At 35.9% G+C, this 24,676-nt stretch overlaps 1 protein-coding gene across 1 annotated transcript in view; it reads left to right on the forward strand.

The window, feature by feature from the left end:
• Positions 1–24,676, forward strand: part of bin3 (bridging integrator 3) — a 263,662-nt gene that overhangs the window by 215,484 nt on the left and 23,502 nt on the right. The window contains exons 7-8 of the mRNA XM_039769607.1: positions 5,223–5,364; positions 6,749–6,883. Of these exons, the coding sequence (XP_039625541.1) occupies positions 5,223–5,364; positions 6,749–6,883 (277 nt within the window). The remainder of the gene's footprint in view (positions 1–5,222; positions 5,365–6,748; positions 6,884–24,676) is intronic.

Below are 24,676 nucleotides of genomic sequence, written 5' to 3' on the forward strand. Positions count from 1 at the left end.
AATTATATCTTGATATCGAACAAGTGCAAAGAAAGGCGAAACATAAATCGCTTTTTATTCCACATGCTTTACACGTGTATTTAGCTCGCTCTGTCACTGCAAATGCTGTGTGAACACCCGGCCTCCTTCACCAGCCACTGTTCACTGGATGAATATGTGCTGGCAGCTCGTGGTGGATGGCTTTCAGTTTTAGAGTTAAAAGTTATAATGGTTAAAAACTAACAGCAAGAAAATTAATTGAAATAAAAATGAAAACTAAAATTATGTTTAGTAAATTATTATTTTATTTCAGTTAGTCTTTCCAGCTATTTGAATAGTTTCGTTTAGTTTCAGTTTTGATTTTAGTTTTCGTTAACTATAATAACCTTGGTTCCTCCTAGTAATTGCTCTCCAGGTGTCTCCATCATTACCCACATGAACGTTGAAGTCGTCTGTGGTATAGTGGGTCCGCGGCTTCAAAAAAAAAAAGGGCCAGGTTTTAAATCCATAATACGTGCCACTCTTCATGGGTGCGATTGCACGACCACGGGGAGTTAATGAGGTAGTTGGGGCGAGTTGGGTGTGATCGTTCTCAATTGCTTCATTGGCTTCCTGCGGCGGGTGATTAAGGCGCTGCGCCCACGGAGACGTGCGAGTGTGTGTGTGTATACATACACACGGGCTGGCACAAAAGGGAGAGGAATAAAAGACGAGAGGAAGAAAAAGATGGAATGGAAAGAGTTTAAAAGACATGAAACGCAGTCTTGGCAATGATCTGGCCACCTGGAAGGAGGAAGCAGTATGAGCTGGGGCCCCACGAATGAGCATTGACTGTGGCACTCTAGGGGCTAGTTTGCCCAACTGAATTTTCAGATGGAGTGTGGCGAGCAAGGCATGTGCCCTCTCTAGGCTTCCGTGGTGCGACCAAGTGAGCGCGAAGGAAGAAGGGAGGAGAGCCGACCTTGGATGTTCTGGCTGTAATGTCCGGAGGCAGTCAAGACGGGGGTCGGCATAATGGAGCTCGTGGCTGCTGAGTCTCTGCCAGCTACATGAGCAATGGGTGAGCCAGGAAGAATGAGAAGGAGGTGGGCTGAGATTAGGAGGAGTTAGCCTGCATTTTAACCTCTGATCTCTTAATGGATTTATTTATCCCCACTTTTCACAATGATTTTTATGGATTTATATATGTACTGTTTTTTTTAGAACACTGCACAATTGATTATACTTTTATTTTGACTGTTTTTTTTTTTTGTTTTTTTTAATAAAAGCACTTGGGCACTCTTTCCACCATCCTCTGGCTTCATCTGAGAATTGTCCTTATTTGTCAACTCATCTCGGTCATAACTATCGACGGTGTTGGTTCAGCAGACTCCCATGTGGGAAGAGGGAGTCTGTAGGGGACCGGCATCGTCATATCGTCCAGCAGAATCCTGTCAGAGTCCTCTTTCCAGAATCCTCTCCAGGCACTCCAAGAAGTCAAAGTGCTCCGAACTGACATTTGGTACATAAGCACATATGGCAGGCTGAGTCCTCCACGACATTCAGCTGCACAGAGGCAGCCATCTAGTTCTCTGGGTCAAACTCTAACATGGTATTGACCAGACAGGAACTCAATAAAAAGCCCACTCCCACCCAATGTCTTTCCCCCTGGGCTACTCCAGAGTAAGCAAATGTCCATCCTCTGACTCTGACTGCTGCCAAGGTCACTTTGCACCTACCTGGCCCCTTTTCTTCCTGCAGATGGTCAACTCACAGGAGGGCAAAATAATAGTTTCCTCTAAAATTATGTTTTTCAGTGACCATCAACAAAAGCAAAGTCACTAGGAAAAGCAGGAATGGATTTATGTCAGGAATGTTTTAACTCATGTCAGATTGTGTATAACATGTTCAAGAGTGAGCGGCAAAGTGACTTAGTGGTAGTGCTGCTGTCTTGCAGTAAGTAGATCACCACATGTCAGTATGAGTTTCTTCCCACACTACAAAGACATACAGGTTAGATAGATTTATGATACTACACTGACCATGGTGTGCACCTTGTGCTTGCTGGATTAGGCTCCAGCTCCATAACATTTCAATCTTTTCATCCAATATGAAAACAAGTTTTATCCAACACCCAACAATATCAAAGGCCACACTTCATTAAGAATTCTTGTTTTCATTAAAGCTGTATACACTGGGCTATCTATATGAAGATGACCCATTTTCACCTTAAATGCTCTGGCTCGTCCACTACTGTCAAAGGGACATTCCATGAATGCTATGTCAGTTTTTACTTCCAGGGCACTGACTATCCAAAACTTTTCTGTGTTTACAATAAGAGTTTATCGGTTGCTTATAATCGACTCCTTGACCTCTGCATACAGACAATTTAGAAATATACAGTACTATTTAATGATTTGGCATCAGTAACATCACTTACTCATAGCACTTGAACCTTGGGTGGAGTTATATGAGCTTCATCCTTGGTGTGACTGAGCAAGGCTCTACAGTATTCATGAGTGTTCTTTGATAGACTTGTCTCTGGTCTGGAATTAGTTCCTGCTTTAATGCCATTTCTATTGGATTGCTGCTCATCAGGCCCCCACGTTAGGAAAATAATTTCAGAAACTACACTGATGGATATGTGTGCTAATTCCATAAGGAAATGTTCATGATGGAAATTAAAATTAAATCTCAAATCCATTGTCTATATACAATGGGATGCAAACAGTGGTATAATTCTCTAGTTAAATGTTTCGTTACTGGCATACAGTGCATCCGGAAAGTATTCACAGTGCATCCCTTTTTCCACATTTTGTTATGTTACAGCCTTATTCCAAAATGGATTAAATTCATTTTTTCCTCAGAATTATACACACAACACCCCATAATGACAACGTGAAAAAAGTTCACTTGAGATTTTTGCAAATGTATTAAAAATAAAATAATTGAGAAAGCACATGTACATACGTATTCACAGCCTTTGCCATGAAGCACAAAATTGAGCTCAGGTGCATCCTGTTTCCCCTGATCATCCTTGAGATGTTTCTGCAGCTTAATTGGAGTCCACCTGTGGTAAATTCAGTTGATTGGACATGATTTGGAAAGGCACACACCTGTCTATATAAGGTCCCACAGTTGACAGTTCATGTCAGAGCAAAAACCAAGCATGAAGTCAAAGGAATTGTCTGTAGACCTCCGAGACACGATTTGTCTCAAGGCACAAGTATGGGGAAGGTTACAAAAAAATTCCTGCTGCTTTGAAGGTCCCAATGAGCGCAGTGGCCTCCGTCATCTGTAAGTGGAAGAAGTTCGAAACCACCAGGGGCCTCATGTATGAACGGTGCATACGCACAGAAATGTTGCGCAAGAAATTTTCCACGTTCAAATCGCGATGTATAAAACCTACACTTGGCGTAAAGCTACACACTTTTCCACTGCACCTCATACCTTGTCATATGCAAGTTCTCCGCTCGGTTTTGCAGACTGGTGGCACCCAGCATCAAAGCAGTGCTAGTGTTCCTGTGTGGTTACTCTGTTTTCCTGATGCAGCTTTATAAATACACTGAAACTAACCGCGTATTGTTTATTAGTGTAATGCATCTGATTATAATTAACTTGTAACAATATAATGGTCCTGGGAATAGCCATAGTATTCCAAATACCATAACTGCTTTAACGTTGTTAATCTCACTGCACCTTCTTCTTCTTTTTCTTCTTTCAGCTGCTCCCTTTAAGGCTCGCCACAGCAGATCATCTTTTTCCATATTACTCTCACTGCACCACTCGGAGTATTTATATCACTGTATCTGAGTGGGGAATCACAGCAGCAGCTGAACAGAAAGAGAATTATCGGTATACAGCATCAAGCCTACGCTGCCTCAGCCGCGACAAAACATTTCAAAGTCTTTCCTGTATAGACCTTGCAGTTCAGAAACGTTTCATCCCAAGAACTATAAACGCACTCAATAAATTGCTCCTTGTAGAACTGTTAGTACTTATAAGTACAATTACCCCACTGTAACTTGCACTACAGTTATAATATTACACAACCTGCGCCACTTTATAAAGCGCGTATTTACATATGATGGTATTATTTGTAAGATGAAATACAGCAAAATATGTTGATTACATTATATAAAACCTTAACTTCATTTAATCTGTATTGTTAATAATTAAACATGTGAGGACACGGTGCTGCCTGCCTCGCGCTGTATATTTGCCGAGACTGGCGCGACACTGGAAGGATAGATGGATAGAATAATTAAACACGTACTATGAAGATATTTCAATGTTCCTTAAAAGTTTTGAAGAATTGTTGTTGTAAGCTTACAGATGGCTCAACGTCTATTACAGAGCTGATTGTGTGGCGATTGGGTATTTGTATTTATGTGATTAAAGTGGATATTTCGAGATTGAAGTTAACATTTCATGCTTTTTTCCTACTCTGTGCCTTTTTTTCTCACTGTACCCTAATAAGCTTCCATATGACACTCAGATAGTGGGCTACGTCTCGCCTTTTCACGGCAACTTTGATATGTGACAACTTCTTTTTTATGTCGGGCACTGTGCGACTTTGTGAACTTGAGCTTGTTTCTCCAACACGCTATGTCACTCGATCAACTTCCTTTTGTTGATTATACCACTGTATAAACCAACAAATAGTACGTTTTTCTTTGCCTCCACTTGGTATTTGCTGAAATTCTTATATTTTCCCTCTTGCTTTTGCCATTGCCTTTTCACAGAACGCTGAGCTTAAGGTCTATTTATATTTATTTACATATTAAAAGAGGTGTAACTCTGGGAGGAGACGGGGTGGGACAGAAGGCGTGTGCACGTGTGTTTGTTTTCACGCTGATCGGGATTTATGGAGCGGAAGAACGTGGAAGTTGGAGTACGCACAGATTCCTGCATCTGGAATTTTCTGTGTGTAAGCACATATTGGCTTTTGTGCTTACGGCATGTTATAGTGCGAATTTTACGTATGGCGTTATACATGAGGCCCCAGGACTCTTCCTAGAGCTGGCCGGCCATCTAAACTGAGCGATCGGGGGAGAAGGGCCTTAGTCAGGGAGGTGACCAAGATCCCGATGGTCACTCTTAGCCACTCCTTAGTAAAAGGCACATGGCAGCCCGCCTGGAGTTTGCCAAAAGGCACCTGAAGGACTCTCAGACCATGAGAAACAAAATTCTCTGTTTGAAATTTAGGTTTTAAATGTTGACTAGTAAGAGTCTGGTTTCTAAAATTTGTTTTCTGTCCATAGATTTAGCAGTGTGTTTCCAAGCCTCAACATGGCAGTAAAGAGGAGAGAGCAGACACTGCAGGACTATAAGCGGCTGCAGTCGAAGGTGGAAAAGTATGAGGAAAAGGAGAAGACAGGACCCACCATGGTTAAGCTGCACCAGGTAGCACCACAATTCATATTATTTCTGTGCTGGGTGATATTTTAAGATACATTTGCTTATTGAGAAAGACTTAGAAATCAGTTGGCTTTTGATCTCAAGACCCAGGCCTCCTCACCTAATAATCAGAGGCCAGAAAATGGTCATAATCCAAAAAAAGTGTGTTGTATAATTATCACTTTGTGTTAGATTGCAGCTGGTCAGAGATGTGTCATCTTGTTGTATAACTTTAGGGTGCAATTTGCCATGACACATATTACGGTAGTCAAAGAATTTTATTAGCACCCCTCAAGGAGTGTAAGAAGCTAACCCTTTTATGACACTTCTAACCAGATATTTAAGGTTAACAGCAGAGGAGACACTGTAGTTTATTCTTATGAAATGAAATTAAGAAATTAATGCATTATACAGTACTGTAACTACATATATAAAAATCTGGATTAGAGTATACCATCCTAATTCTGGGTGTTCTTAAGAAATGTAATGCTTTATTTAATTAGGTAGAAGTACATAGTAAGCAAGAATATGTCAGATATTTGACATATTTAAATGTGTGCTTCATTTTAAATGTTAAAGTATTAATATTATTGATTATAAGAGAAAATTGTCATTTTTCACTCTCTAATAGAGGTCTATTGAGGACTAGATCTCCATTACAGGAGCAAAGAAATTGCATCATTATTCATAAACACTGACCTTGATAAAATCTAAAATGATACCCCACATGCTTATGTTCAAACTTTTATCATTTTTAATCTTGTGAAATTGGCTCTTGGGGGTAGGACCACAGGTAAAATAAGTCAGTTGTCAAAAATATATTCATGATCACCCACCTTGAAATAGCATAAAATGACACTGCACATGCCTTTATTACTGGTACACAGTTTTTGAATTTTTGTGAAAAGGACTAACTTTGATGGTTTGTGTCCCATTAGGGAGGTGAATCTGTTAGGTCAGTTAACAATAGAATCCCTGAAGCCTACGAAAAAACTCGTAATCTCGGCCCACCTTAAGTCCCTTTACACCTCTCCATCAACCTTTTTTGTTTTGTAAATGTGTCAATGAGCACAAACAGCCTGCTGTCCCATCCCCCACCTTGACAAGCGCAACTTGGGCAAAAATTTCTCCCAGCTCAAGCCAAAGCTCCTTATCTGTATGTGAGTGATGTGCCTGGAGTTGTATAGGGTATATAATACAGTATTACATGTGTGTTCCATGTCTACAAAGATCTGGGTAAGTGTAGGATGAAAGGAAATGCGAGGCAAAAAATGCTGAACACATACCTAAAGCAGAAGCTTTTTCCATGTTATACTAATAGTGATGTGAAGTGTATAATAGCAGTCACTGTTTAAATTTCTTTCTCTCAGAATATGTTTTGCCTCAACAGGCACGTGAAGAGTTGAGGCCCGTGCGTGAAGATTTTGAAGCAAAGAATAAGCAGCTTTTAGAGGAGATGCCAAAATTCTATCATAGCCGCATTGATTACTTTCAGCCCAGCTTTGAGGCTCTTATCAGGGCTCAGGTAAGTCTGTTTGTATACGTTGATATTTGCTATCATAGTGGTCACAAGAATGGTGTGAATTGTCATGTACATTCTAATAACTTGCTATTTTTAAATATTTGAGTATTTTTGTACCAGGATGTTTAGTAGCATAGCACTGAAGTGGTCATAATTAGTAAAGTTATTAAAATATATAGACTTTTTTTTAAAGAAAATTAAAGTATAGTATATTTAATTTCATGCTAAGATGTGTTTCTTTGCGATATAGTGAATCTCTATAGGGGTGTGTATTGTTTGAAGGTAGCCCTTTTATAATTAATTTGCATGACTTTGTTGGTGATCTTTCTTACACTTCTGTAAATTCCTGCATCATTACAGTGACGTATGTATTAATAAGATTATAAACAAGTAATGCAAACATGTTTTAAGACATGCACGAGCACTTCCCACAGCTCAGAAATAGCAACATGTTTGTTATTGGATTCACTAATTGTGTGAATCTTACTGATCTTTTAATCAGTTGGCAGTGTGTTTAGATTCATGTTTTTTGTATTCTATTCTTTTTCCAAACCTATAACACAAAGGAATCATTATTAGTAACAGTTAGATAAGGCAGGCTTGCATTTTTATGTCTGTAACCTTGTAGATGTGTTTTTTGCAACAGTGTTTTTGTTTTGGATTAAGACCGTAATCTCTATAGTGCAAATAATAATTTACAGTAAGTAAACAACTTAAATTACTTGATAGCTATTTAAGTTGTACACAACAGATTTTAGTTGATTTTTGATTAATTTCAACCTTAAGTGTAATTTTTGGTATGATGCATAGGTAGTTTAAATTTAATTCAATTTTAAATTCTGTTAGAAAACATAATGGTAATATAGATCATTGTTTTGTTAAGTGCTTCTGCTTATTTTGGAATTTTGAGTGTTATAAAAATAAGAATATAAGGAATGTTTGAATGAGACCAGGCCATTCCTGTAAATTTAGCTGAAAATACCTTACTCGCATAGTTTTCACGTAGTTGATTTTTCAGTCAGTCATTTTCTAACCCACTATATCCTAACACAGGATAGTATGGTTCAAGGTAATGCTACTTTTAAGTGCATTTCTTAGAAACCTGTTTCATTATTTATGTGTTTGCAAAATGGAATATTAATATACTTCTACCTTTCTGTGATGGTCTCTACATGACTTAATTCTTAATTCTATTTATTTTCTGTAAATATTCAACTAAATCAGTGTCATGAGAAGTGGATTTATATTCCAGCATGTTTAGACACAATGCAGCAGCAGAGGGCATAGCCATCGACACACCAGGCACCTTTAGAGTTGTCAGTCAGATTCACTGGTACCTTTGTAGTATGTGAGTGGGAAAACTGGAGTACTGAAAGAGAAACCACATAAAAATAAAATGAACATACAAAATCCACACAGATAGTGACCATACCAGGATCCAAAACACTTCCCTTAGAGCTATGATGGGGTAAAGCAACCCACTTTATGGTCATGTGGGTATTTTCACTATGGTACTGTTAAATCTGTGTTTAGGAGTTGTAAAGATTCAACACCTTGAGTGTGAGCTTTGCTCTAAAAAAAGAAAAGTTAATATCCTGTTTTCCTTATGAATTGCTTCTGTGTAGGAATTGTTCTTGACATTGACGAGCCCAGTACGACTCATAAATTTTTCTCGTAAGTAGATCCAGAAAACGCCTCCACTCCCAACCATTGTGTATAATGCTACTGTGTCCTATATATAAAACTTTACTCATTTGGGAAAAATACATGGAGCAGACCACTCTAAATCTAAGTGAGATTTGCCAATGAAGCTCATGTAGAATTGTGGAGTGAGAGGAAGAGGAATGTTAAGTTAAGAAAACCTGTGATGGAGGTGATTGGAATTGTCTAGATGATTGGACATGTGGAGTGAAAGGTAGAGGATGACTGTGTGAAGAGGTGCACCAGGTTGGTAGGTACAGGGTCAAGGCTAAATGTGGTTGGAGGTGCCATCAGTTGATATGAAAAAATGTGCCTTACCATACAAAAATGCCCATAACTATGGAGATTAGTGAAAAAAGATTTGTGGGGCAACTAGCAAACCTAGGAAATTGCTGTTAAACTGCCCTAGATTTTCCCAAAAGGTAATCCTGCCCATGTCCTGATGCAGTGACTTTATTGACTATCTAGTAATCTACCTAGCTTTGAGTTACCTATAGAATTAGTTAACACACCGCTTACATTTTATCAGAATCATTTAAATGTCGTATTCAAGTTTTCCAAAGTTGCAAGCCCTGTCTTTGCATTTTTCTGTACGTTCCTGAAATTGATGTGAAAATCTGGTAGAAATAGTAAATTTATTATACAAATAAAGCATTGAGTGTAGTTTTGCTTAAAAAAAAACAGTTGGGAAGCTCTTATGTGTTTTTGGAAATGACAGTCCTGTTCATGTGTGTTGTCTATGGATGCTATGGTGAAGCTGCATTAGTGCTGAGTTAAGACACTGGCTCAGTGATCTCCTTGCCTTTTTTTAATCTTTCAGGTCTGTTGTTGCAAGTCACATTAATGGGCGAGTTCATCTATATTTTAGAACATAGATAACTTTTTATCAGTTTTATAAAATTGGACTTTCCTAAAAAATGTTAATAATGGTCAAAAATATTTAAATAGTAGATTTCAGATTATGAATATATTTTTTATTATTTAATGGTATTCATTTAATATAGATTTTGTGTATGTGTTATTTTATACATTCTTAATTTTGCCTATATGAAAAATATTTAACCAGTTTTTATCCATTTTATATTTGTAGAATTTTCTACTTTATCTTAACTCACTCTTTGAGTAAAAGATTTGTTTTCACTGATTTCAAGTAAATACTTTAAATATGTAGTACAACGATTTTTTACGTAGTCACTCTATAACAATGTATTTTATCTTTGTTTGGAAGAACTTTTTCAGGTGTACTGAAATTATACATGATTATGTAAAATCTAAACCTAAAGGTTTAAACCATTTAAAACATTTTAAATGTTCAAGTGCAGTTTTTCTTGAATCCAGGTACAATGGAACATAACTGAATTAAAACTAAAATTCTGTAATGAATCCTCTGATTCTGATACATCTGCCTTGCACCCTGGAGATTCAATGAACAGCATCTTTGAAAGTTGCCCAAAGCTTGTTACACCAGGCACATTCAGAAGTCGCATAATACTTTGCTGTTTGTGCAAAATCTTTGTATGCTTCACTCTCATTAGAACTACAGGGAGATTCACTTGAAGGAGGCGCTGAATATTCTGTTGTAACTCCCGTTAGGATGAAGCAATCTAAACCAAAAAAATACGCTACATACCTTGACGTATGTGTAATCGATTGCATTATATGCGATAATGGAAGTGGTTTCCATTTTCTGCCAGACACATTTCGACGCAGCGCTCCGTGTTCTTGAACATATCAGCAAGTGCCTCAGGGGGAATAGCAGCATTTTCACGTTGGATGTTTTCCACAGTGTGAGGCTTGTTCTGATAGACTTTTTCTTTTAGCATAACCCAAAAGAAGAAATCTGGTGGTGTCATATCCGACGACCGTGATGACCAAAGCCCCTTTGAAATTACCCTGTTGCCTGAAGAATGACTCCATTAACTCACAGTCATCCAGTTGATTCTGACATCACTTAAACAAATTGGTATCCAATAGGTTCGCACCATGAAGACACTCTCCTCAATACTGTACACCGCCATCCTGATGAGAAGTCAAGTGACAAAGTGAAGGGGTACGGGCGGTTTGCACCGAAAAGTTGCAAATGGAGGTTAAATGTCGTGACAGCCGTCTGGCGCCTACATCATCACTCCAAAACATGGGCATCCTGGCTTTGTTCGAAGCTCCATATACTGAGAAGCACATTACATGTTGTTTCGTTCAGATTGCTTCATCCCAGCGAAAGTTATAACAGAATATTGTGGGCCTCTTTTGAGTGAATCTTCCCATAGAATCTATAATGCTCTCAAAGGCCATTTCTGAGAAAATTTCACCATTAAAACACAACATATCACTTTCTTCTTTATCTGCTTTACTTTCTGACTATCCATACTCAAATGCTGCAGCAGTCTGTCACTGGATATTTTTTAATTTTTTAGAATATTTTTTGCTTTTGAAAAACAAAGAGCAATTTTTTTCATGAATCTTGATTCATTTTGGAGTACCTAAAGCCTAGATTAGCCAGTGCATAAGTGTAATAAGTCATTGTGTTTTTTCTTTTTTTTTTTTAATAACATCTCTGATTTTTTAATGTGCATCACAGGAACAATGTTAAGATAAAACAATGAAATAAAGTAAAACAAAAAACACAAGCATTACATGGTAATGTGCCATATACAACTTGTATAAATTGTACAGTCATATTTTCTGAACAGCCTGCATAAAACCATATACCACAACAAAGTTTTGTTTGTGACACTATCTGAACACAAAGTCATAATACAATTTAAAAGTCTGCAATAAGACCATTTAAATTTAAAAAAAATATGTGTATGTTTGTGTGTGTATATATATATATATATATACTAGCAGAATACCCGCGCTTCGCAGCGGAGAAGTAGTGTGTTAAAGAAGTTATGAAAAGAAAAGCAAACATTTTAAAAATAGCGTAAGATGATTGTTAATGTAATTGTTTTGTCATTGATATGAGTGTTGCTGGCATATATATATATATATATATATATATATATATATATATATATATATATATATATATATACACACACACACAGACACATATATATACAGTTATATATATATACACATATACACACATACAGTACATATATATACATATACATATATACACATACTGTATATATACACACACATATATATACATACTGTATATACACATATATATACAAATGTACATATATATATCTACATATATATATATTAGGGGTGGGACTCGATTAAAAAAATTAATCCAATTAATTAGAGGCTGTGTAAGAATTAATCTTGATTAATCGTATGTAATCGCACACGTAAATTTGCCCCAAATCGCAAATTTTTTTTTTATTTAAAAGCGGTTTTAGTGGGCGACAGAATCAAATAATAGACATGGACATGAATATTGTAAACTGAAGCTGTTTTAATTTCTGAAAAAAAAGCCTTTAAACTGCATTTGAATTCAAAACAGAAACAAAAATATCATCCCTGGTTAAAATTGGGCAGACTTAAAAATAAAGTGGTAGTTTAAGTACTTTAAGTACATTTGCAGAATAGTATTGTCTTTAAATAATAATAACCAAAATTTCACCATAAAGTGCAGTTTTTCTTCTTAAAAAAATAAGTCAGAAACATAAAAGGTAATTTGACCAGCTTACTCTTTAAACTCTGAGTAACATTAGCCAAAATTATTTTGTACATTAGGCTAAAACAGTGTGATCATTGAACATTTTGTAATTAGATGTATTTAGAATTACTAACGGTCACGGAAGTCCAATGATCCCTAGTAAGAGCCACAAAGTCCGCTTTCTGTAATGCATCTAATTTTGCTTGCTTTTCAGTGTGCACAAAACCATGCTTTTATCAAGGCTTCGCTCGGGAAGTCGAAATGATCAGTCGTAGGAATGCGCTTTATTCCGACTCTAACATTTTTGTAGCTGTGATGTGTGCATCAGTGTAATGGATGTACCAGGAAATCATGCATTGACAAAAGTTCCGTTTGCTTGGAATTGAAAGTGTGATTAAATGCGTTATTTTTAGCGCGTTATGGAGTACATGCATCGAAGCTTCTCAGCTGTGCTTGTGCTAAGAAAGGGAAAATTTTAAAAATAGCGTAACATGATTCTGCGTTAACCTAATATTTTTCATATGTCCCAAACCAAGGAGATGCGAAGGTAAAATGAATCGGTAGCGCATACATAGTCAGTACATCCCCTCTCGGGAATCGAACCTCGAATGTCGGCATTAGAGGCTTAAGACTCTACAATTGCCACAGCGTGTGGCTTGTCTATGCTAAAGTATGTATTGTAGATCGGGTATAGAAGTAGAAGTTATGAAAAGAAAAGGGAACATTTTAAAAATAACGTAACATGATTGTCAATATACAGTAATTGTTTTGTGAGTGTTATTGAATGTTGCTGTCATCAAGGATTTGATTATCATTATTTCTTTCAATCAGGCTCGTATTTGTAGGATGTGTTCAAGTTACATTCCGTGTTTGTCAATCGTTGTAAAGATAAGAGGTTTCATTCATCGATTAGTTCCTTACTGCATCAATAAACAGCTCGTCTTCCTTTTTATCTGTGATGTGACAAACTGCATGCACGGGTTTTTTTTTACACTGTCTTCCTTTAGCAGGACATTCACTTTTTCCACCGTGTGCTTTGTTTCGCAGTAGCGCACTTATGAATATGATTGTATGTATAAGGCGCTTCATATTTTTTGCTGCCTTCTCAATTGTGTAATTCGGTTTTTGTTCAGCACTCTTTGGAACTGTTGCTTTTTGTCTGTGCACTGCGTCAGTTAACGTGAGCCGCTTGGTGTTCTTGCATCGAAGGTTCCCAGCTGTACTGGTGCCATCTCGGTAATGTCAGCTAAGACCCCGCACTTAAAACTTTCTCTCGCAGTTTCAATGAGTTTGTGCCAAACACCACCCTGACCATCTCATCTTCCTCTGCATAAGCACAGTCCTTCACACGTGAATATTTACCGGCAGTGTTTGTATTGGATTGCCGCTGATGGACGGCCTTATATGGGCAGGCACTAAATTACAAACGCTAGTGGTAGCCTATGAACTTAATTTAATATAAACTTACGGTTCATGCCGTGCTTTGTTTCCGCAGTAGCTGTACTTATGAATATGCTTGTATGCATCATTTGCTTCATAATGTTTTTCTGCCTTCTCAATTGTGAAATGGTGTTTTGTGCTCATCGCTGTTTGGAGTTCTTCCTTGTTATCTGCGTATTTACGTAGGAGGCGTGATGATGTCACACGAAACTCCGCCCCCCGCGGCCATCTCCAACTCAAGACTCCATTACATTATATGGGGAAAAATAGCTTCCAGTTATGACCCTTATGCGTAGAATTTCGAAATTAAACCTGCCCAACTTTTGTAAGTAAGCTGTAAGGAAAGAGCCTGCCAAATTTCAGCCTTCTACCTACACGGGAAGTTGGAGAATTAGTGATGAGTCAGTGAGTGAGTGAGGGCTTTGCCTTTTATTAGTATAGATGTATGTATATGTATATATATATATATGTATGTATATGTATATATATATATATGTATGTATATGTATATATATATATATATGTATGTATATGTATATATATATGTATGTATATGTATATGTATATATATATGTATATGTATATATATATATATATGTATGTATATGTATATGTATATATATATATATATATGTATGTATATGTATATATGTATGTATATGTATATATATATGTATGTATATGTATATATATATATATGTATATGTATATATATATATATATATATATATGTATGTATATGTATATATATATATGTATGTATATGTATATATATATATGTATGTATATGTATATATATATGTATGTATATGTATATATATGTATTTATGTATATGTATATGTATGTATGTATATGTATATATATATATGTATATAATATATATGTGTGTATATATATATATATATGTGTATATATATATATCTCTATATATATATAGATATCTATATATATATATATATATATCTTACTGAAAGAATGTATTTAATGGAATATCAATTTCCAGCATCAATTTTGAAAAGAATTAAGTGAGGTGTGGCTAAGGATTATGGATTTTCAATATTTATACAAGTATAATACTGTGGCGCAACAGCAGCAATTTTCTATTTTCTGGAAACACTGATAAGAAAATATTAGGTTCACTTATGCAGTTGTTATTTTTAGTGGCTAATCACTGAACCTAGTGGTGCAAGAGTTAATGGTCCATGAAATTCCAAACAGTACCATGTCTTATGATCATAACATATTCTCAGAGTTAGCCAGTGAGGCTGTTTTAATGAAATTCTCACCAGCCATTGGTTTTATTTCAAGAAATCCACAATTAAAAAGAATTAAAAAACATTAAAGGCCATAAATAAAGGTATGTGTAATAAAGTGTAATGACACAGGGAAAAAATATTGAACTTACTATGAAAAAGCAGTACAGCAAGATCAAGGAAAGGCAAAGAAACAGCTGATATCCATAAGTAGTCCGATAGAAATTCAACCTCCTATCTGTGCAAATTGATATCAGCTAGGTTAGTATAGATTGATGGGCTATTAAACGGTGTTTTTCTAACAAGGTGTCACTCAAGAAACATCTCATGATAGGTAAAAGCAAGAGTTCTCCCAAGACATTTGCAACCTGATTGTTGCAAACCATATCAATGGAACTGGCTACAGATGCATTTTAAAACTGTTGAATCTTCCAGGAAGCACTATTGGGGCCATTATCTGCAAATGGAAGGAACCCCATCATCAATCAGCCACACACAGGAGCTCCTCAAAAGATTTCTGACTCGGGACTCAGAAGGATACTCATAAGAGTAGCCACACAGCCAAGGACCACTCTTAAAGAACTTCAGAAAGAGTGGGAGGCAGCATTTACAATTGTTACAGAGAAAACAATGCACTTCGCTGGCGAAGGATAGTCATAAGAGTAGCCACACAGCCAAGGACGACTCAGAAAGAGCTCCAGAAAAACTTGGAGGCAGCAGGTACAATTGTTGCAGAGAAAACAATGCACTCCACCGGCATGGCCACTATGCATTTTCACCCCGCAAGACTCCATTATTTAAGCTAAAACATGTTGAGGCTCATTTAAAGCTTTGCTACACAACATTTGGACAAGCCTATGAATTACTGAGAGAATGTAGTCTGGTCAAATGAAACCAAAGTTGAACTTTTTGACTGTCATACTACAAACCATGTTTGGAGTGGAAATGGCACTGCATATCACCCGAAAAACACTATACCAGAAGTGAAGTTTTGAGGTGGAAGCATCATGGTGTGTGGGGCTGTTTGTCATGTCATGGTACTGGCACACTTCATGTTATTGAAGGAACGATGAATGGGCCCATGTACCAAGAGATTCTTGATATGAGTTTGTTGCTATCCACCATGATGATGAAAATTAGAAAAGAGTGGACCTTCCTTCAGGACAACGATTTAAAACATGCGGCAAGAGAAACTCTCGATTGGTTTCAGAGAAAGAAAATCAAGTTGTTAGAATGGCCCAGTCAATCACCTGACTTATATCCAATTAAACATTTGTGGAAAGAAGTAAAGATTAGGGTTCACAAGAGTTCCCCTCTGAATCTTCAAGATTTAAAGACGATCACTTTAGAAGAATAGGTTGAAATCACATCTGAGCACTGCATACAGGAAGTGTCTTGTAGTCATTGCAAACAAAGGCTTCTCCACTAAGTTAACGTGTTCAGTACTTTTTACCTATGTTATTCCACTTTATTACACATACCTTTATTTATGGCTTTATTTATATTTGTGGATTTTTTGAGTTAATACCAATGTCTGGTAAGAATTTCATTTGAATAGCCTCACTGGAAATATATTTACTGAAAAAAATGTTTACGCACTTAGTACTTATTTCCTCCATTTTTGTTATCATATTTCCTACAAAGTTTTGTAATTCTAGTGTACAAACAGAACAGTGTGAACACTCAATTCCACTAGATGTACTTCAATTAACTATTTTTTTCAGTCTGGTATGTTGAGAAATGTCCTTAACTGTCCAGCATTTCTGTGTCTGAGAAAGTTGGTCTTAGAGCAGTAATGTAAGGACTGAGCATGATGTGTGCAATTTAAAGCAATAAGAAACAAAATCTAAAAAGCACTTGGGTATTGGAGCTGCAAAAATGTATTTTTAAAACTGAGCTGCCACCGAGTGGTGTCTAAGAGCTGTGTTTAGCTAGTGTTTTTGTCTGTGATTCAGAAAAATCAAGTATCCAGCAGCACACCTGCATTTTTTGAGATATCAGATGTTTAAAGAAAACATCAGTTTGTAAGGTGTGATGCATTAAATGTTTTTAAAAAAATCTCAATTTTTAAATGTTTTTCTTTAGAAATTTCATTGTTCTTTGTTAAAGGGGGTTCTCTCACATTTTATTTTGTAAAAATATCAAGCACAGTAAATGCATAACATAGCATTCTTAAACCCACATAGGTTCATTCCCACTGCAGTCATTAATGGAACTATCATGGGCACCACTTGGCACTAGGCAGAAAACTTCCCTGGAGAGGAAACCTTAGCATCACATGTCTCACATAGGCATGCTTCCATACTTACAAGAGTCAATTTGGAATTATTACTTTACCTTACATGCAAGACCTTTTGGATGTGGTAGGGGAAATGGGGTAACAGAAAAACCCACACAAACATGACTAGAATATGCACACTCAGCACAAATGATTGCTGGATGCAGAAAGTTCTGACCTTGGACATTTCATCCATGAGATGGGAACACTGCCCACTGTATTGCTATGCTTTTTATGTTCTACTTGTATCCTTTTTCAAATGGTGCTCATTTTTTTCGGTAGACTCCAAAGACATACAGGCAGTGTTAATGGGTGACTCTGGCTTGGCCTGTTATGAGGGAGTGTTCCTTGATTTGCGTTGATCCCTATCTTTGTCATTGATAATGATGTTATATGTTACAGCACCCCCAATCATGAGAATGGATTTAGAAGGTTTAGTAAATGGATGAATGAATAGGAATATATTTTTCATTTAAGATATGATTGAGAGTGACATCTCTAACTTAATATCATGTTTACTTATTGCAAATTCTCAGTGAATTATGAAACCACTTATAATTTGCTACGTTTATGACAGATTTTGGATAGAGAGTGCACAAATGAAAGTATATAAAGGGATGCTAAGCCTTGTTGACATAGATTAACTGTTAAAATATTTATTTTATAATCCTTAAATTCAAGTGTTTGCCACCCAGTAAAGCAAGATCTGCCTCTGCTTTAGGTTTTTGAATCAGCTTTCCTTTACACGGGGTTGTATTCTATTCCAAGTAAACAGTTTAGTTTCCTTTTGAATTATTTATAAAAATATGTACAGAATATTCATTTTGGTGATACAGTACTGAATTTCCTATTTAAAAGTAAATTAATATTGAACCAGGGAGTAAGGTATTGCTTAATATGCTGTTGATTTTACAGAAAGTTTTTTAACCAGAAAGTTTACCACACCTGAAAATGTGCAGAAATATTTTTAAAACCTTCTGTAACTATTACTCCTACATTTATAAACTAACATGATTTACTGAAAAGGAGATGTCAAAAGTTATATTTAAGTGCAAATATGTTAGCAGTTCATTATGAAAATGAGTCCAAATCAGAAATAAAAGCTGGCATGTCATTAGAGAAAGAGACACTTTTAGCAGAAATGCATTTTTTGGAAGTGCATAAATGTGTTTGGTTGTACAGATAACCAAAGGCACGTGGCCCATGTGCAAAAGAATGAAGTTCCACACCCAGTGGTAAATAAGTAAGACTTTACATTATATACGCAAACTGAAGCTTCATGGTTAGAATATAATAATTATACTATGTAGTTATTTTAGATCACAACCACTATATAGACACATCCCATTCAGCTCTGTCAGATGTTCTTTTCCACCTTGAAGAACTAGCAACACGTCAGTGGATTGAAATAGAGATTATATATTTCAATGTAGGTTTAAACATTTATAGGGTCACCGATTGGCACATGTACATAGTACAATGAAATCCTTACTTTTGCTAATAAATATGCAACATATTGTCACTCTCTGGCACCATTATTAAAATGTAGAACTACCTTATCTTGAAACCCCTGTTATTTATTTTTTTATATATAACAAAGTTAACCTGATTTAAAAGTTTGTGGAGCTTCACTCGCTTTAGCATCAAGGAATGTAGGTAACCTTAATGGTGATGGTTTCCAGGAGAAAATATGTAAAATTCTGCAAGGAGTTTCTCCAAATTACAGTGATTGATTCTTCTAACTGAAAGGATGCCCATTGGTGGCCCCCATGAATTACAAAAGACATGGTCTATTGGTACCCATGACACTCTTGGATTATATTTCTCATCTGCCCTGGTGATATTTGTGAATTCCATGGGAGTAATGTTGGAGTGAGTTGCTGAGCACTGGGTGGTCTTGACAAACCTGCTCAGTGCACTTCTACCATGACCTTAATCAGAGTAGTGAAAGTGATCATAATGATGAAGTTGATCAAATTCATTTATACAACAAACATAATGTTGTGGGGTATTTCATTTATGTAGAAAACTTTTGCAGGTTCCCATTATTGTTAACTCCGGCAAATACATCATTTTTTATTTTCCTGTCATTTTTCTTTATCTCTGTTTTTTCAGAAATCATTTGCAATAGTTCTCTTCTATAACATAATTATAACATTTTCACCTTGTCATTTATTTTTTTGATCATTGTGACATTTATCTAAAAAAGTGCTTTATCACAAAATCTTCATTTTTTGTTTTGATAATTACTAAACCTGTTTTATTCTCCAGTCTCACTGTATTCACCTTTCTTTATGTGGCCAGGGCTTGAAAACAACTATGTAAGGTACCTTTTCAGCTTCCAAATTTTTTTTTTGTTATTCATCTGTAATCAAAACATATTAAAACTAATCACTTGTAAAGTTATTATTTAACTGAGTGCTGCAGAGATCTGTCTACTCTAGCTCCATCCTTTTCAAAACTCTGTCATTATTTAGTGGAAATCATTGTGAGAATATGAATTAATTTTTTTGCCCAAACATTTCATATCCTGAGGTTCTGGTACTAGCTAATGAACCTGAAAAGATTGTCCTGAATATTGTTTTTTCTATGAATTACCCCTTTTGTAGTTTCATTTTTGATGAATATGAGAGAGAAGATTTGTTATTTATTGAAATGATTCATGGGAACACCAGAGCACTTCAAGTCCTGACACTTCTTTGAAGCTTATCTTCACTCAGAAACAAGAGGCCTTGGCAGAAGTGCAAGTACATTTTATGGAATGCTTTAATATCTATTCGACAAACTTGAGCGGAAGTGAGCAAAATAATATCTTCTGATTTATTCAGAAGAGCCTCCTCTATACATCCATTAATATTTTGTTCATCTGTTTCCCCGAGATTTGCCCATGTAACATACCATAGCTTGCACTCAGGGGATCCCTGCTGTGACGTCAAGGCAAGTGCAGGTGCAAGAATTTGTTTCCCACTTCCAGGCCGATATTAATTAGTTCAGCCTTGTAGCTCCATGTCATACAGCGTTAATGACTGGGGACTCTTCAGCCCTTGCCCTCTCTGCACTTATGCCACCGTACGTCTGTCTGACATTTCTAAATAGTATAACACGGAAACCTTCATAAGATCATTAGTGAGACAGAGTGGAGTGGAATGGAATACAACTGTGTTTGAGCCCTCTGTTTGATCAGTGCTTATTAACATAGATAGAGTTGCATGTCTTTTGGATGAGATTATTATGACAGAGCACTTTAGAGAGTGATTAACAATGAAACTGTACAAGAAAGATGAAATGGTACATTCAGTATAAATGGTACACTAGGCAGTGCAGCGAAGGTAACAAAAGATCACATCTAAAGAAAGGGCATGACGATAAGGAAAATAACATCTTATTTTGATTATCAGTTTTCCTACTTCTGTGTGTGTTGTGCGAGTCACTGTAATACTCCTGTTCTTAAGTTAAATATTTCCTTTAGAAAGTGTTTAATTGGAGATGCTGCCTTAAGTATCTGGATATTTCTTCACAGGATGAAACCAACTGAAATATTTACAATAGCAATAGGACTTTTGATAGGGGAATCACTTAATACATTCATACATCAGCTTCTGGTTTGGGTTAGTAGCTACTTGTACTAATAGATCTTGAGCAGATTTTGCCATAGGTGTAAATGTTCATGATTTTTATCAAATGTCCCTGTAGGGCACATATTATATAGCTGATCAGTGCCTGAGTGTAGTGTAAAAATTCTATTGAATTATATTCCCACAGGGGCCAGAGTGCTGCAAGCAACGTTTTGTTTTTGATTGTTTTTCTTTCAGGGTACATTGTGGGAAGAGTGCCAAAGTTCTTTTTCATGAAGTTTATTTCAAATATACCATACCAACTTAAAAACCACAAGTAGAAGCCCAGAAACAAAAAAAAAAAAAAAAACAGGGATAGAAGTATGTTCATGAGAATGTGCTTTTATTATTTGTTTACCGTTTAGAGGTACAATTTCTGTTTTTAAAGCTTAGGAAGGATTTTCAAATTCACATTACAAATATACTCAAATGCAAGGCTTCAAGGTGTCAGACGATATCTTAGCAGCATTAGGTGCAAGGCAGGAAATCACATGACATAATTAGTTGCCTGTCAGTTTAAAAACAAACTCTTTGGAATGTGGTAGAGTAGGTATATAAAATAATTCCCATTTTATTGGTTTGCAGCCTGAAATAAAGACAAAAAATATTTTTCCAGCTGTATTTACTCAATGCAACTTATAAAAGCTAAGTGAAAGATATAAAACCAGAATCACTGGGATGGTTAAACCTCCCCACCTGGATGTGCCTTTTGTTGTTTGTTAATAGCAGCATGCAGTTCTTTCATTGTAAGTGTTACAACATCTGCCCTAGACTGGTAGTATTTAAACTAGATTCTCAAGTGTAGTCTAAATTAGCCTACTGTTAAGTCTGCTTTTTGGCCATGCAACTCCTTGTAGCGTTGAGTCACTGAGGATGCCTCTCTTTGCATCTGCATACGCCACTCAGAGTGGGTTTCACCAGGGATCCCGCTTTGTGTGAATTTACATCCCTCTGACAATGTAGGCTAAAAAGGACTCCCTTTCTGTTTAGCTGCCGAACGCCTTCAGAGTCTGAGTCACTGAGTAGCCCACTCTGTTAGTGTCATCTTCTGTATTGCCAACTTATAGCTGTGTAACCCCTTAGTGTAAGTTGCTGTGTGGGTAGTCTGACAAGCAGCCTTTTTGTATATGACATTGTGGTACTCACTTAGGAATGATTATCGACATTTGGTATGTGACTCTAGATGCACCACTTGTCAGTCAGTTTGTAACTAGCTGAACTCTGCTGCAGTACTGTCATAGCCTTGTGGTTATTTAGTGACATTGTGGCCTGATTTGTAATTTTACACATCTTGAGATAGCTATAGAAATTTATTATTGAGAAATAGTATCCATCAGAAAATTTAAATTAAAAAAGGACTAGTGATAAAACAAGGATCATAAAATAATCAGATTGTAGCCATGTCAAAAAAGCAGACTGCTTCATTGGACTGAGTATTTGTTTTTGTAAAGGAGATCAAGTGCCCTAGGTTTGAATTATGCTCTGCATGGTATTATCCAGAGAGACGTTTCAAACCAAAAAGGGTCACCGTTTATGAATCTGAAATGGATTACTGTTCAATAGCTCAGCTTCGTGGAAGAATATAATAAAACAAGTCATCATGTTGGGCTCAAAGAATCTGCCTGTTATTTTCACTCTCATTTGTGTAGGTGTAAACTAGGATATGCATTAGCCAGTCAGCCAGCTTGTATTTCACAGCCCATATTTAGCATTTATGTTACTGAGCTATTCTTTGAGCTAAAAATATGTTTAATTTTCTTAAGGTTATACTGTTTAACTATCACTCCATTCTGTAAACCTTTCTTCTGTATCACTGCTAATTTTACCACTGCTTTCATTTAAAAAGTACAACGTTAAGTAGTTTAAAATTTACTTTATATTTCGTCATTATATACTTTTAGAGACTTTTCATGTCATATCAAAGCCGAAGCGTGTTTTATTTAGAAAGTCTCCTCTTCTAGTACCTTATAGTTCAACTGAAATCCTGTTTTTTTATTTTTATTTTTAATTAATGGGGCAAGATTAAAATATTACAGTTTTTAGTATATATAGCCATATAGTAATTGTTCTGAACCCTGATATACAGTTTTAATGGCTATGTTGTTTAATTTTCTTCTGCCATCTCCATCATGTCTGGAAAATTTTGCTTCTTCAGATTAACTTGCATGTCTTAAGTATATGATGCTTTTTTTTTGCTGTCACATTTGTTGTTTGTTTCTTCAACATTTACATATGTTTTACTTTGCTGCAGCTTCTGTTACTATTCCTGCATTTCAATATTTAGGTAATTCATTTTGCCATGCTGTTTTATGTATCTTTATTCATATTTGACATCATTGAATGCTTAAATGTGCTCAAAGATTTGTTTGAAGTGCTAATTTGAAAGCTAATTTCCTTGAATTTTAGCAAAACTGGTTTTACCTTAAAGCAAACATCCTTTAATCTGTTTATATTGTATAGAATGAGCTTACATATTATTTTCAATTGATGAAGATGAATTAAACTATAAAACTGGAAAGATAATGTTCTATATTTTTGTCAAAATCAGGAAACTGCAGGGTTTTATTATGAGGCAATTCCTTAATATTTAAATCTAATAATACTGATATTTAAAAACACAGCCTGTATAATGCTTTTTGGATGTTGGCATGGTGTTCACTATAGAAATGTCAATCTATTATAAAAGAAAATCTTGAGACGAGACTATTGCCAAGAGATTTTTTTCAAGTTCCGCCCTCCTCTCAGCCATTTCAGGTTAATGGCCTATGTCCATTGTCCTCTCACCTCTCATTCATATGAATACTTTTGTCAGACACAGTTCCTGCACTCTCAGCTATTATAAATTTTTATGTTTTCCTCACTTTTAAGTTCCCAATAAAAGAATACTTATTATGTCCAATTCTTATTAAAGAATTTCATCCCTAAGGGATATCAACAGAAGAGAAACGATGAAGTCAAACGAATGAATGTGAAAATTGTCAATCAGTTACACGGCAAATGGGTTAAATGCGTATCAATAGACTATGCTGAAACAGTTGGTGGTGATGGTGCAGAAGATGAAAACATCAACTTACGTTATCCCGTAGAATATCTACAACCATTAGCACCGTCTGGTCTTCCACCAGCCGAGCTACTGTTGAAAGAATATTGTATCGTAATGTTATTGTGTAATTTATGTATGAGTGATGGGCTATGCAATAGGACAAAATTAGTCATATTCAAAATTAGTGAAATAATTCTGACATGTAAAATGTTAACAGGCAAAAAGAAAGGTAATGTAGTACGTGTACGTTGTGTTATCACTGTGTAACTCCAAACACGGAATCAAAATTCAGTGTGATATTGATGAAAAGTTAATTCCTAATATTGTTTTTGTTGAAGTTTTACAGTAAAAGTGTAGGTTTAAAAAGTATTTGTGTGTTAATTTCAAAGCCAAACAGAATGAAAACGTATAATGCAACGAATACCTCTAACGTAACATGAAACATAATTTTCTTTCAGTTTATTACGTTTTACTATTTTTTTTACTATGGTTAATTACTCGCTGTAATGTAAATAGTTAAGTCTATTATGGATATTTAACAATTCCCATGAAAATAATAATCTGTTTAAATTGTACATCCACTTTCCCATACGCAAGCGGCAGAGCCGTGAAGTGGCTAGTGTGTAGCGCCCGCCCAGAGGTTGGTGAGCGAAGTGAGCAGTGGGCAGAGCCCTCTAGTACTATACAAAATAGAGGAAGGCTGTTTGTTTGTTGAAAAATGTTTTGGAAATAATGAAACTAGAATGAAAGCCGGTAGTTATCTTATCTGTCAGTTAACATACTATCTAAAACATTACTTTTAAAGTTCTTAACATTTATTTTAAAATACAACATATGAAACTGCAGTGTACAC

This window comes from Polypterus senegalus, chromosome 11 (assembly GCF_016835505.1).
Source record: "Polypterus senegalus isolate Bchr_013 chromosome 11, ASM1683550v1, whole genome shotgun sequence".
Lineage (NCBI taxonomy): Eukaryota > Metazoa > Chordata > Cladistia > Polypteriformes > Polypteridae > Polypterus > Polypterus senegalus.